Source organism: Balaenoptera physalus (assembly GCF_965194825.1).
Source record: "Balaenoptera physalus genome assembly, chromosome: 6".
Lineage (NCBI taxonomy): Eukaryota > Metazoa > Chordata > Mammalia > Artiodactyla > Balaenopteridae > Balaenoptera > Balaenoptera physalus.
In genome coordinates, this window is record NC_138885.1 from 37140393 (window position 1) to 37153019 (window position 12627).

The 12627-nt window shown below is 33.8% G+C and overlaps 1 protein-coding gene across 1 annotated transcript in view; it reads right to left on the bottom strand.

Moving 5' to 3' along the window:
* LRP1B (LDL receptor related protein 1B) overlaps positions 1-12627 on the bottom strand; it is a 1885740-nt gene that overhangs the window by 623197 nt on the left and 1249916 nt on the right. Inside the window, exons 29-30 of the mRNA XM_082465229.1 lie at positions 11649-11780; positions 9209-9436 (exon numbers count right to left, since the gene is read on the bottom strand). Coding sequence (XP_082321355.1) covers positions 9209-9436; positions 11649-11780 — 360 coding nt within the window. The remainder of the gene's footprint in view (positions 1-9208; positions 9437-11648; positions 11781-12627) is intronic.

Here is a 12627-nt window from a genome sequence, read left to right on the forward strand (position 1 = left end):
GGGATCCCCCTGGACCAGGGCTTGAACCTGTGTCCCCTGCATTGGCAGGCGGACTCCCAACCACTGCACCACCAGGGAAGTCTCAGTAGTTCAAAATTTAAAGGAGCAAAATGAGGGAGGCCTGGCAGTTCTGGGTCAGCTGTGAAGTGCAGTGCTGGCATGGTAGGCTCTACCCCAAGTTTACATCCTTGAGTCTTAACAGAGCCTATTTTCCTGCTCAATATTCTTTTTATTATTTCTAAATAACTTTTAATCACAGTGCCCTTAAAAGGTATTCCCCATGTTTCAATTTCTCCTCTAAGCAACAACTTCTCACTCTGCGAGTTACCTTTCATCATTAATTTCTGGTAAGTTGGCAAATTTTGTATGTGAACTTCATTTCTCAACCCAACACTTGAAATTTATTTTTATCTTTAGTTATTCTCATCCAGTTCCCTCTTTTCTCAAGGGAAGAAAAAGTAATACAACACCTCTGTAAAGCTAAACCTGCTAAGTCAGATATTTATTTGCCTCACCCAGAATATTTATTCTTCCTCCTTTACCCTCTGGACTTAATTGATTGCTGAGAAACAGTAATGAGAAGATTTGGCTTCCTGTTCTAGGTTGGGTGCCTATTTTTTGTCCTTAAATCGCTTAAATTTCGGCCTTTTTTTATCAGCAAAATGAGGATAATTATAGATAATTCATAGGATTGTTGTGAATATTAGAGGATGTGTGTTCATGCAGCTTAATTCAGGGTTGAGGGATACTTTGCCAAACCAAGGACTTAGTACTTTCTGCTTTTTTACCCTGAATTGCTTGGTACTGGCAAACATAAAAAAAGTTTTTATTTCCTCTAAAATACATGTTATCCAGAGTTTGTTTGGTTTTTTTCCGCTGTCTCTTCTGCTCAAAATCCTTTTACTTATTTCTGATTGACTCCTAATCATACAGCCTAGAGAAGACATTGCATTTTTAAACTGGAAATCATAGCCAAATGTAAGCTATGAATACCTATTTAGTCCTTGTGAATTCTGTAGTTCATGCTCCCTCAAATCTATTTCTATCTTTAATATTCCATAGCATACAGTCTTTTTCTTCTTTCAAGCAGTTGATTTAGTTGCTGCCAGGTTATTTTTCTGACTAGAGAGCTCTGGATCATGACCTTTGGTTGCCCCAAGGTATTCTATTGCTTCCAACCACTCAGAAAGTGATGTCTAAATTCCTTAGCCTGGCTTTCTGTATAATCTGAATATAATTACCTTTCCAACCTTATTTCTCACTATTTTTAGCCAATTATCTTATTACACTTCAGTCATACTGATGTGTTCTCAGATTCCCAGCCTTGTCCTAAACTTTCCAATCTATATAGAATTACCTGGACCTCACATCCAATCACATCTTCACTTTTCTAAATCTCATGCAAAATAGGCCAGCTGATAGGCAACATCATCCTTCAACCACAAAAACCTAATCAATTCTCCCATAAATTCCAGCCGTGAAGATTTTCTTTATCTACCTAACTCACCAGGACTACATCTGGTCAATCCCTTTCTACCTAATGTGATAATTATTTGCTAACATACTAGTACTTTCACATATACTTCTTGAAGGTGGGCTCCTTGCTAATTTATCTTTATAGCTCCCCTCCCCAAACATATACAACATTGCCTTCAAAATAAATATTTTTAATGAATTGATGAATGAATTCATGATATGCACAATCCATAATTTTAAGGATATGTGAGCTGAGCTAAAAATATCAGATGTAAGATCCTCAAGTGTATTTTCAGGAGTACATATCTAAACATATACTCAGGCAATCTCAATTCTCATTTTCTATCCTCACCCTTGTCCTGTCCATTAGTTTGGGGTTTGTAATTATCAGCTTTATGCCTAAGATAAATTTTATGTCTTTTTTGACCACCACTAATGCCCAAGTCTCGTTGTTTTAGAGTGTCCTGGTAAATTCACAGTAAAGGGGTGGGGGAAGAATAAAAACTGCAATATGTTTAATGATATTTTTCTTTTTTTTATAAAAATACTAAAATAATGAATTGACTCAACTCTTGTTTTCAAGTAAGTCAGGCCAAGACCTCTGAACAAGTTTCTCAGAAAGTTCAATTTACTATTTCCAGGGACTCTCACTTCTTGAAGAAAGGCAGATTAGATATTCATAAAAGCCCTCCATTGCCACAAAATTCCCTGATGTATGATAAATTGTAACTTTTAAATTCATTGTTGAGATCGTAAGACAGACAGGAATATCTCTAAGTGCTAACACACACTTGTATGTTAGCTAAAATCATAAAGGAAGGGAAGTGGGAATACAGAGGTTGGTGTTGCCACTGGGACAGAAACTTGTAATGATAATCTAGAGATTCCAGGATTATTAGTTGCTCAGTGCAAGAGGATTGGGTCCTTAAACTCACAAAAAGTAGCAGAGCTAAACAAGAGCAATCCCAGGATATCAGAAGGATCTACATCCTCGGGTGAGTGGGAAATAAAAAATCTGCCTACTTAAAAAGGAGAATAATTTTTAAAATAAATATAAAACATTTTTTTCCATCTCTTTCCTGGGTATGAAAAAAAAATTCTAAGCATAGGTCTACGCTTAGGTAAGAGATTAATAGTTTATAAACAAGGTATTCATTGGTTGGGCAGAGGAGGAATCAAACTAAAGTGATTCCTGGCTTATCGTCACTCCTTTTCCCTCCAACAGAAGCAAATTCAAACCCTTTATGGAAGAAAAAAATTTCTTAACCCAGGCCCTCACAATTTCCAAAGACTGAGTTTCTCCTCGTAATTGATCAGAACAAAAAGTTGAAATTAAAAGAAATAAGACATAAGACCAAGAATAAAGAGAAAAATAAACAATAGGTTTAAGTCTCCAAAGCCTACATGTTTTAAAATTATCATGCGTAAGATAAAGAAAAATGCGTGGAATATTTTAAAGGAAAATATATGCTTCAAAATAATAAGCAAGCTACAATAATTTATTTTTAAAAATCTTCTTGGAATATATATAAATGAGAAGCAAAAATAACTTGCAAATATTAAAAAAAAATAATTCATTAGACGGATTAACCAGCAGGTTAGACACTAGTTACTGCAAGACAGCTAGTGAACTGCAAGACAAATAGAAGGAAGTTAGCCAGAGAAAGCACAGAGAAACAAAAAGATTAGGTGAGTTGGAGGTTAGAATGAATAACCTACCATACCTAGTCAGAGTTTACAAAGGAAGGAATAGAGAGACTAGGCTAGAAAAAATGGTCAGATATAATAGTTGAGGGTTTTTCCTCCCTGTGCTGATGAAAGACATGACCCAAAAGGAAGTACAACACATTTTAGGTTGCTAAGTAAAAATATTATCAGGAGGAAAAAGAAGATCTTAAAAGCATATAGAGAGAAAAGACACATCCTGCAAAAAAGAATGACAATTAGACAAAATTAGACAAACAGAGATTCTCAGCAGCAATGAGATGTGAAAAGATAGTGAAATAATATCTGGAAAGGGTTGAGAGAAAGTAACTCTAAACTTGGAATTTGTACTCAACCATCATTATCTTTCAAACTACACTTAAACATCAACAAAAAGATGGGCAAAAACTCAATAGCCATGTCTCCAAAGCAGATACAGAAATGGCCAACAAGAACACAAAAGGATATTCAACATCACTAATCATTAGGAAATGTAAATCATGACCACAAGTATATACCACTTCATACCCATTAGGATGGCTACTATAGAAAATGAACAAACAAACAAAAAACAAAAGAAAAACAGAAACAAAATAAAAATATTGGCAAGAATATGGAGAAATTGGAACCCTTGCAGGTTGTTGGTGAGAATTTAAAATGGTGCAGCCTTGTGGGAGACAGTATGGCAGTTCTCAAAAAATTAAAAATAGAATTACCATATGATTCAGCCATTCCACCTCTGGGTATATAACCAAAAGAACTTAAAGGTCTCAAAGAGATATTCATATACCTATGTCCACAGCAACATTATTCATAATAGCCAAAAGTGAAACAACCCAAATGTCCATTGACTGATGAATGTATAAACAAATTGTGATACATACATACAATGGAATATTATTCAGCCTTAAAAAGAAAGGAAATTCTGACAGGCTACAATATGGATGAACCGTGAAGACATCATGCTGAGTGAAATGAGCCATTCACAAAAAGACAAATACTATATGATACCTCTTTTATGAGGTACCTGGAGTAGTTAAATTCATAGACACAGAAATAGAATGGTGATTTCCAGGAGATGAGAGAAGGGGCATGGGGAGTTGTTGCTTAATGGGTATAATTTCATTTTGCAAGACAGAAAAAGTTCTGGAGATTGGTCACACACTGTGAATGTTCTTAACACTACTGAACTGTACAATTAAGAAGGGTCAAGGGACTTCCCTTGCAGGGGGCATGGGTTCGATCCCTGGTCGGGGAACTAAGATCCCACATGTCGCATGGTGCGGCCAAAAATAAAATTAAAAAAAATAAAAATAGAAAGGTCAACATGATAAACTTTATGTTATGTGTATTTTACTACAATTTAAAAAAATTATCTTTAAAAAAAGAAGACTAAATAAATATATTTTCAGATATTATATCAGATTCTCACTAAACTAAAGGAACATTAAAGGATATAATTCAGAGAGAAGAAAAAAGATTACAGAAAGAAGGCCTGAAATGAAAGAGGGATGGAGGTAAGCATACAAATTGGTTCAAATGTAGACAAATCTAAATGAAAAAGGACTGGCTGTCAATTCTCTGCTTGTGAGACATCTTTTATTTTTCCTATGAAGTGGACCTACTGACACCAGCTTCTTGGGCGTGAACACAAAGACTTCTACCCCAAATCAGGTATGCCTCCAAAGGAGGAAGGGATCCCAATTCTTATAACTTTCTGAGGGCAGTTATGGTTTCAACTAATCAAAACTCATTTGCAGTAGGTTTCTGGGCAATTATTTCACTGTTCTTAGAAGCAAAGTTTAAAAAAGCAAATTGGTAATGTTTGTAAAAAGCTTTCTCAAGGGAACTTTGTAAATATTAATATTCTATTTGTTGCATTTATGAAAAAACTGATCATACAAATATATATAATGTATGTGTGTATATACATATATATGTTACTATATATAACACATGGTATGCAAATTAATAAAACATCCATAAATCCATGATCCAGCTTAAGAACATTATAAATACTTTAGGAGCCTTCTACGCTCACCCTCACTAATTTTATGCCTCTCCAACTCTGAACAATTGGGCATTTACTATGGCCTTGGTTTTGTCACTTTTAACACATATGTATGCATTCCCAATCTTTTTTTTTTTTTTTTTTGAGAGAACATAGGGGCAGAAGTATGACTTTTTGACTAATCTTTATATTCTTAATGTCCTAAACCTATAATTATTCCTATCTTATAGAAACAACTCACTGCTGATTTGGGAAAAAATTCTGAAGCAAGCCTCCTTCTTTTATTTTCATCTGGATCAATGTCTCCAATATCTTTCCAATTATTTGGTCAACTTCACCTCTCTTTCATTCATCAGGTTCAATTACTTCTACATCTACTCTTGGTGTCTGTCACCTTCTTATATCTAAATTTGGTTTCAGATTTGGAACATCTCTGTAACCTTCTAGTTGTATCCTTGTCTATAATTTCTCACTTTTTCAATCTAACTATCAGGTTGATAATGTGATTTATCTTCAAAAGAGTTTGAATGACCTATACCCATCTGTAAAAGTCTTCAGCAGCTTTCCATTGTCTTGAGGGAAAAAACTAAAACAAAACAAAAAAACAAAACCAGCTCCTCTGGTATAAGACCCTCTGTGATCTGCCATGATATGAACCTTCTAGTTTACTCTTTTACAAGATCTATCTGCCCCTCACTGCTTGCCCCTCTGTGTATGTATGTCCAGATCTTTGTGCCTACTGATAGCTTAACCAGATTGATCTTGCTACAGTTTCCTCCAGAACCCTCATTTCACCACCTCCTCCTACGTGGGAAATTTAGTAATCCCACGAGGGAAATTTAGTAATCCCACGTAAGAATTCAGTACTCCTTGTGCTAACTTTGTAAGAAGTGGCTTACACCTTATTAACCTCCTTATTTCATTGAGTCCTATACTTTAGTTAGATGTTTACATTTCACTCTCACCAGATATAAAGCTCTTTGAGGTTATAGATTGTCTTAGTGAAATAATTGCTATCTCCCCACCCATTCAACATCCCAGATACAAAATCCAGAATATCGTGTGAGAAAAAAAAAAAAGCCCATGGAGTAAACTAAAATAGCATTTCTATCTTTCTAACTAAAAGATAAAGAATATACGTGGGAAGTATTGCTCATTTAGCACCCATTGCTATAGATACACAGTTCTCAATAGAATGGCATTTATAGGTATCATTTTTGCCTTTCTTTCTTTCTTTTCTTTACTCTCCTCTTTTTTAAATCACAGATGTTGACATTCTTCCACCAAAAGGCTTCCTGGGTGAAAATGAAAATTGAAAATTCTATTCAGTAATAGGCAAAACAACAGATGTTCCCTGTCTAAACTTTCTACTTTAATTCAAGGACTGTTTCCAAAATCTAGATCTCACTGATTTGGGGCCTGATCCTTTTTTTTTTTTTTTTTTTGGTGGTTTCACATTAGACTTGGGCTGAGGAATATATGAAGAGTGTCTCAAGAAAAATTCCAGTAGATGGAAGACAATGAAGTGAGAAAATACAGAGGCCAACAGTATAAGAAGAGAAAGGCCAAAGAGTCATTTACAAGGAATCTAAAAGATGAAAGCGTAAAATAAAGTACAATTACTGGCAGGATTTAAGATACTTTGATGCGTTCAGAAACTGAACTGTCAAAAGTTCATCTCAAGTTTCTCTTTTAATGGAAGGACATATCAGTCCCTAACAAGGTTTCACTTTGGAAGAAAGGGAAAAGCAACGTCATTCAACTTGTGGGGCAGACAGAAACTGAGTTGTCCTTGAAAATGTCTATTCCTCAACTTTCATATTCAGTTATTTCATATATTTACTCGTTGATATCTCAATGATTTTTCCACATTTCACTATCTCTATTGTTTCCACCCTTGTCCAGGCTTCCATCACCTCTTACTAAAACCACTATAGCAGCCTTGTTTCCCAGAGTCTACTGCTCATCTACCCCCCAACCCAGACCTTTTCAATTCTCCACTAAACATAATATCTATATATTTTTTACGTTTTGTTTTTGTGGCCGCTAGGCATGTAGGATCTTAGCTCCCTGACCAGGGATTGAACATGCAGCCCCTGCATTGGAAGGCAAAGTCTTAACCACTGGACCACCAGGGAAGTCCCTAAACATAATATCTAGAGTGATCTTTTCCAAAGCAAAGATAATCATGTAGTTGTACTCTCCCTAAAACATTTCCTAAGTTTCCATTATTTTTAGTATTAACATAAAAATCAACGAGTTATCCTATAAAGGCTGGCATGATTTGGTTCCTGTTTTTTTTAGCTCCATCAGCTCGTATAACACCCTCTTGTTCTGTACTTCATACTATTCACTCTATACTGACCCTCCTTCAATTTCTTATCATATAGAACATATTCTAATACTTTTAAAAATGACTGAATTAATAATTATTGATCCTAATGAGTACATCTATTATTAGTGAGAAAATATTATTGCTCAATTTTTGGTTAATAATTGTAAATAGAGTCTGCTAAATGGAGATACATTTGTGATTTTCTCAAAGATAAACTCACCAAATTACTACTAGTTATCAATTTACAATTAAAGACAGAAAATCTTTCCCCAATTTTTTTTTAGATAGAACATCTTTCACTTTACACAATTCATAGAGCCTTTGGAAAATATTTCACATTCACGATAAAGTATGTGAACAATTTTCTATTAGACTTTGATGAATTTCTTGTGAGAAGACCACCAAACTGACTGTCAGTCTTGGGAGTACCTTATGTGCTTTAACTGTTCTCTCAAGATTTTTCATGATCATTTACCAGGTAGTCTTTTTAAATCTAGTCTAACAATAATTATTTTTTCCCCTTGCTCCTGTAAAAAAATCCTGCACAAAAAGGAAATCTTTGCATTAGCTTTTTTAGAAAGGCTCTTCTCTTAGGGAAAGTTTGTAATTCAATATTTAAACAAGCTTATAACCAATTCATTCAAGTTGCATTAACAGTACTAACCTGAGATGGGTAAAGAGCTAGCATACATACAAGAGCACCTGAGTGCTCAAATACTCTCAGATCTACTAATGGTACTCAAGCCAGTGGAAACTCTTGAAAAACACTGTAAATGTAAAACCTGCACTTCTTATTGCTTTCGTTAAGAAGTTGATCATTGCTCAAATAAGGTCTGATTTTAAATTGTCAGTATGCTTCAGGCAGAGGAGTTCGATATATCTATATGGATGACTGATCATGCCTTCCTCCATCCTCCTTCAAATCACTCTATCATGCCTAGGAGGCATGGAACTGAAGAAAAACTGTGTCTTCTTTGATTTTGCAGTCACGGTAAACAGCAGGTGCTCAACTAAGATTCACTCACTAAAACGGTAACTGACCCAGAAATCACACTATACCAAAATTTAAGCAAAAATGAAGATAATTCAATGCTAAATATTTAGAATTCGGCCACTGCATTTATATGTATGTCTCATTTCAGCTATATTTTCTACTTTGGGAAAAGTTTTTTTTTTTTTTTTTCATGGTTAATCAACAGCATTACTGAAAACCTGTGATTCAACCTGCTGGGTCAGGAGGTGGATAGGAACAGGTTTCCTCTCTTATTTGTTTAGTCTAGTTCTGTAAAAATACACGCAAAAGAAAGTTGATAACAAGCTTGAATCAGAGGGGGAAACCAGTCTTTACCAATATCCTATATTTTCTCTAGGCAAAGACAACTTTTCCCGCATCAGCAAAAAGGAGTCTTCCAATCTGTTTATTTAGAAATCTGCAAATTATCTGTTCTGAAATTTTTTCTTCTTGTGAAACTAAATTTCTAGTTATCAGACTACTATGTGCAACATAATTATAGCATTCTACAATTGTTAGGATATAGCATATTATTAAATCTCTGAATAATCAATTCCAACTCTCAATTAACTACATAGAATTGGATAATAGAAAAAGAATACAAAAGAGATGCAATTATTACAAACTGAATAACAAACATGTTTTAAGATGTAAAGTGAAAATCTTTTACCTCTTGAAATAACAGTTTCTAATCCAGTTCCATTAATAAAAGCCCGTTTAATGGTTTGTGTCTTAATGTCTGTCCAGTATAAACGTTCTTCAGATGCATCAAAGTCTATCACAGTAACATCATCAATATCAGGGACTGTAAAGGCCGTGATAAAGTTAAAATATGGATTATCAATATCCACTCCTCTGATTTCAGAACGTCTTGCATAAAGAAGAAATTTTTTCATTTCTAGAAAAGAAATAGAAATGTGTTTTTCTTTATAAGCTTGGCAAGTTTGAAGCTGTCTAGAAATTCTAAATATTATTTGTTGATGATTTAATAGGTTTTTAACACCAGACAATCATGACCAAGATTTGATGGAAACATGAACGCAGAAATGATTTATCTATTTTTAAATGAAAGTACTTAATAATAACAAATGTAAAACAAGTTAGAATCCTTAAGTCATTTTTCTTTAGTTAGAAATGCCAAGAAATTATCAGTAATTGATTTGATCTTAGAATTTCAAACAAACTTGTTAAAGGACATGAACTCTACAAACGCCAAACAGCCATATTTGTTCTTTGTTTATAACTATAACAATACTGCAGTGCATTAAGTGCTTTTTGAAGGAAACTAAGAACATTTTTTCTATACTATCTTTGAATAAAATGAGATTAAACATTGCTTTTAAAAATCATGTTTATATTTTCCCTATCAAAATTAGGGTTCAAATAATGTTAAAGCATGCTGTACTGTAAATTTTTGTGAATCTGTAGTAATTAATATTGTGAGGCATTCTATCATTTCTACTTAAATAGGCACCTTTCTTGCAATGAGTTTGTGAAGTATTAGTAGATTTAATAGAAATAGGAGTCAGATGTTCTATTCTCTTGTTTTTCTCTTTGGGGTTATTGTTGATATTTGAGATATGGTATTATTGTATAAAATTAATTAAAGCCACATGTGCCTAAATTCCTGAGTTAAGATTTGATGAATACACTCTTTTTTGCCCTTAAAGGTAACTGCTTTGCAAATAAACAAATTTACTAACAAAACAAAACTAAAAAAAACCACAGTCTGATTTTTTTTTTTTGAGAAGTTATTTGAGAAGTTCTAATTTCCAAGGTATGGTAGCAACATCAAAAATACATTTGACTTAATAAGAGAGCAACCATTTATTTAACATCAACAAATATTAACTGAATGTTTCCTATATGCCAATCAAAATTACAGGTCCTCAGAAAACAGAAGTAAATGAGATAAATGAAGGCCTTCTCATGTAGTAGTTTACATTCTAAGAGGGATAAACAATAAATAAAGAACAGAAACAAGAAATATCAAAAACAAGAATACCAGAAACAAGAAAATATCAGTAGGAGAGCTACTGTAAACTAGGTCATCAGGGAAGCCCTCTACAAAGGTGACATTTGAACAACCCATGAATAGCAAAAAGGACTCTACAATTAGAAAATCTAAGAGAGGAGTATTTTCAAAAGAGGGAACAGCTAGCCCAAAGTCCAGAGCAAACTTGGTGTATTCAAGAATGTAGAATATGTGTATGAGGTATGTAAATTAGATCTCTATCTGTAATTACATGTGACATTATTTTATATCAAAAACCTTATGTAGCGTTCAAGGTACCTTCACTTTTTTTGAATTCACCTCTAAATTGTGTAGAGTTAAAGCACAGTTCCCAGCATATCTCATTATCAACCACCAACTTTTATTGTGTCCTCTTTTTTTTTAACATCTTTATTGGAGTATAATTGCTTTACAATGGTGTGTTAGTTTCTGCTTTAAAACAAAGTGAATCAGCTATACATATACATCTAGAGTGAAGTCAGAAAGAGAAAAACAAATACCGTAGACTAACACATATATATGGAATCTAAAAAAAAAAAAAAGGCTCTGAAGAGCCCACAGTCTGGTTTTCATTCACAAATTTTATTTTCAGTTTTTAGTTTAAATATGCTGTTTAAGTATTTTTTTTACAAACCTTTCCAAGTTACATATTTTACTTCATATTTTCTCCCTTCAACTTGATAATCCCCTATAAAATGATGCTAAAGTAAATGTAGACGAGCAGGAGGAGATTAAAGCTGTTAAGCACCTCTTTATTATGCAGGTTACCTACATCATCATTTTCTGATAATGCACTTTCACTTACAAATCTCCCTGTTTTGTAGAGATAAATTCTGCTAACACACCAAATAAGAAAGTAGCAAGAAAAAAAGTGAATGAGGTAATAAACAGCAAAGTGAAGCATATCACATATTTAAAGAATTCGTCAGTCTCCCCAAAAGTAGATGAATCATCAACAGAGTCTGAAAATAGCACCACATCAAATGTTTTTAAGGACATTAAAACCTCTTCCGCTTTACTATGAAGAAAATCTGAATGCTAATACAATTTGAGAGAATTCAATTTGGAGTTTAGAAAAGAACTGTAAGAAATTTACCATAGCAGGTCTTCTTATTTGAGGAAAGCTTCATCAAGTGTGGGCAAGCACAAGCAGCACTCCTATTATGATTGATCAGACACATATGAGAGCAGGGGCCTCTGCCATCATTAGCTGCACAGGGATTGGGAGCTGTAATTACACAGTGAAATATTAAGAGTGAAGAAGGAAGACTAGATTAGGGAACCTCTGAGTTTGACAAGGGTTATTCACGTAATGATTCAAAGTGAAGTTCCCTACATAGCACCCATTACTCCAGTGATTAATATGACAACAACAGACAATCATACACAACAATTACATGAATAAAAACATTTTTCCTCCTGAAGATAACAACTAAGATAACTCCCTCAATTTCCTCTAAGAGGAATGGTATGCATTCTATTGCTTTAGAAGCAAAGATTTTTCTTTAAGGATTTAGTCTGAGAAACAATCAGGAATAATTATCACATTTAGTATAAAATAAACTCAGGTAGACTATCATGCCGGTGTTGGGAAGTTCTGATCCTGGATTAGAGCTATGGATTCTGCATCTTAATGTAGCTGAATGAAGAGTGCATAATCACTTACATTTGTATAACTGAGGCAAGTAAATCAAACAACCAGTACCAAGGAAGAAAGAATTTTATGATTTCTTTGTTACTAATCTTTTCCACTGCTCCAAGGTAAACTGTATTGTACCATATTTTAAAAACAGCAATTTATCATGCAGCTAAACTTACTGCCTGCATATAAGTTCATTTACAGTTTAGTTGTTTGACATTTGTATTATATTTTGCCAAAGAAATAATGCTAAAAATGGTAATTAAGTTTTTCAGGTAAACCAACAAAACACACTAATTCAAAATATGGTTTAAAGATGATACAGAAAGATTTATTGAGAAATTAAATTAGGTGCTAGTCTATATAACTGGTAGAGGGAGCAAAAGACTACCTGTTATAGGAAGGAGGTATAAGAGTAGAAAGTGAGTTCCATGGT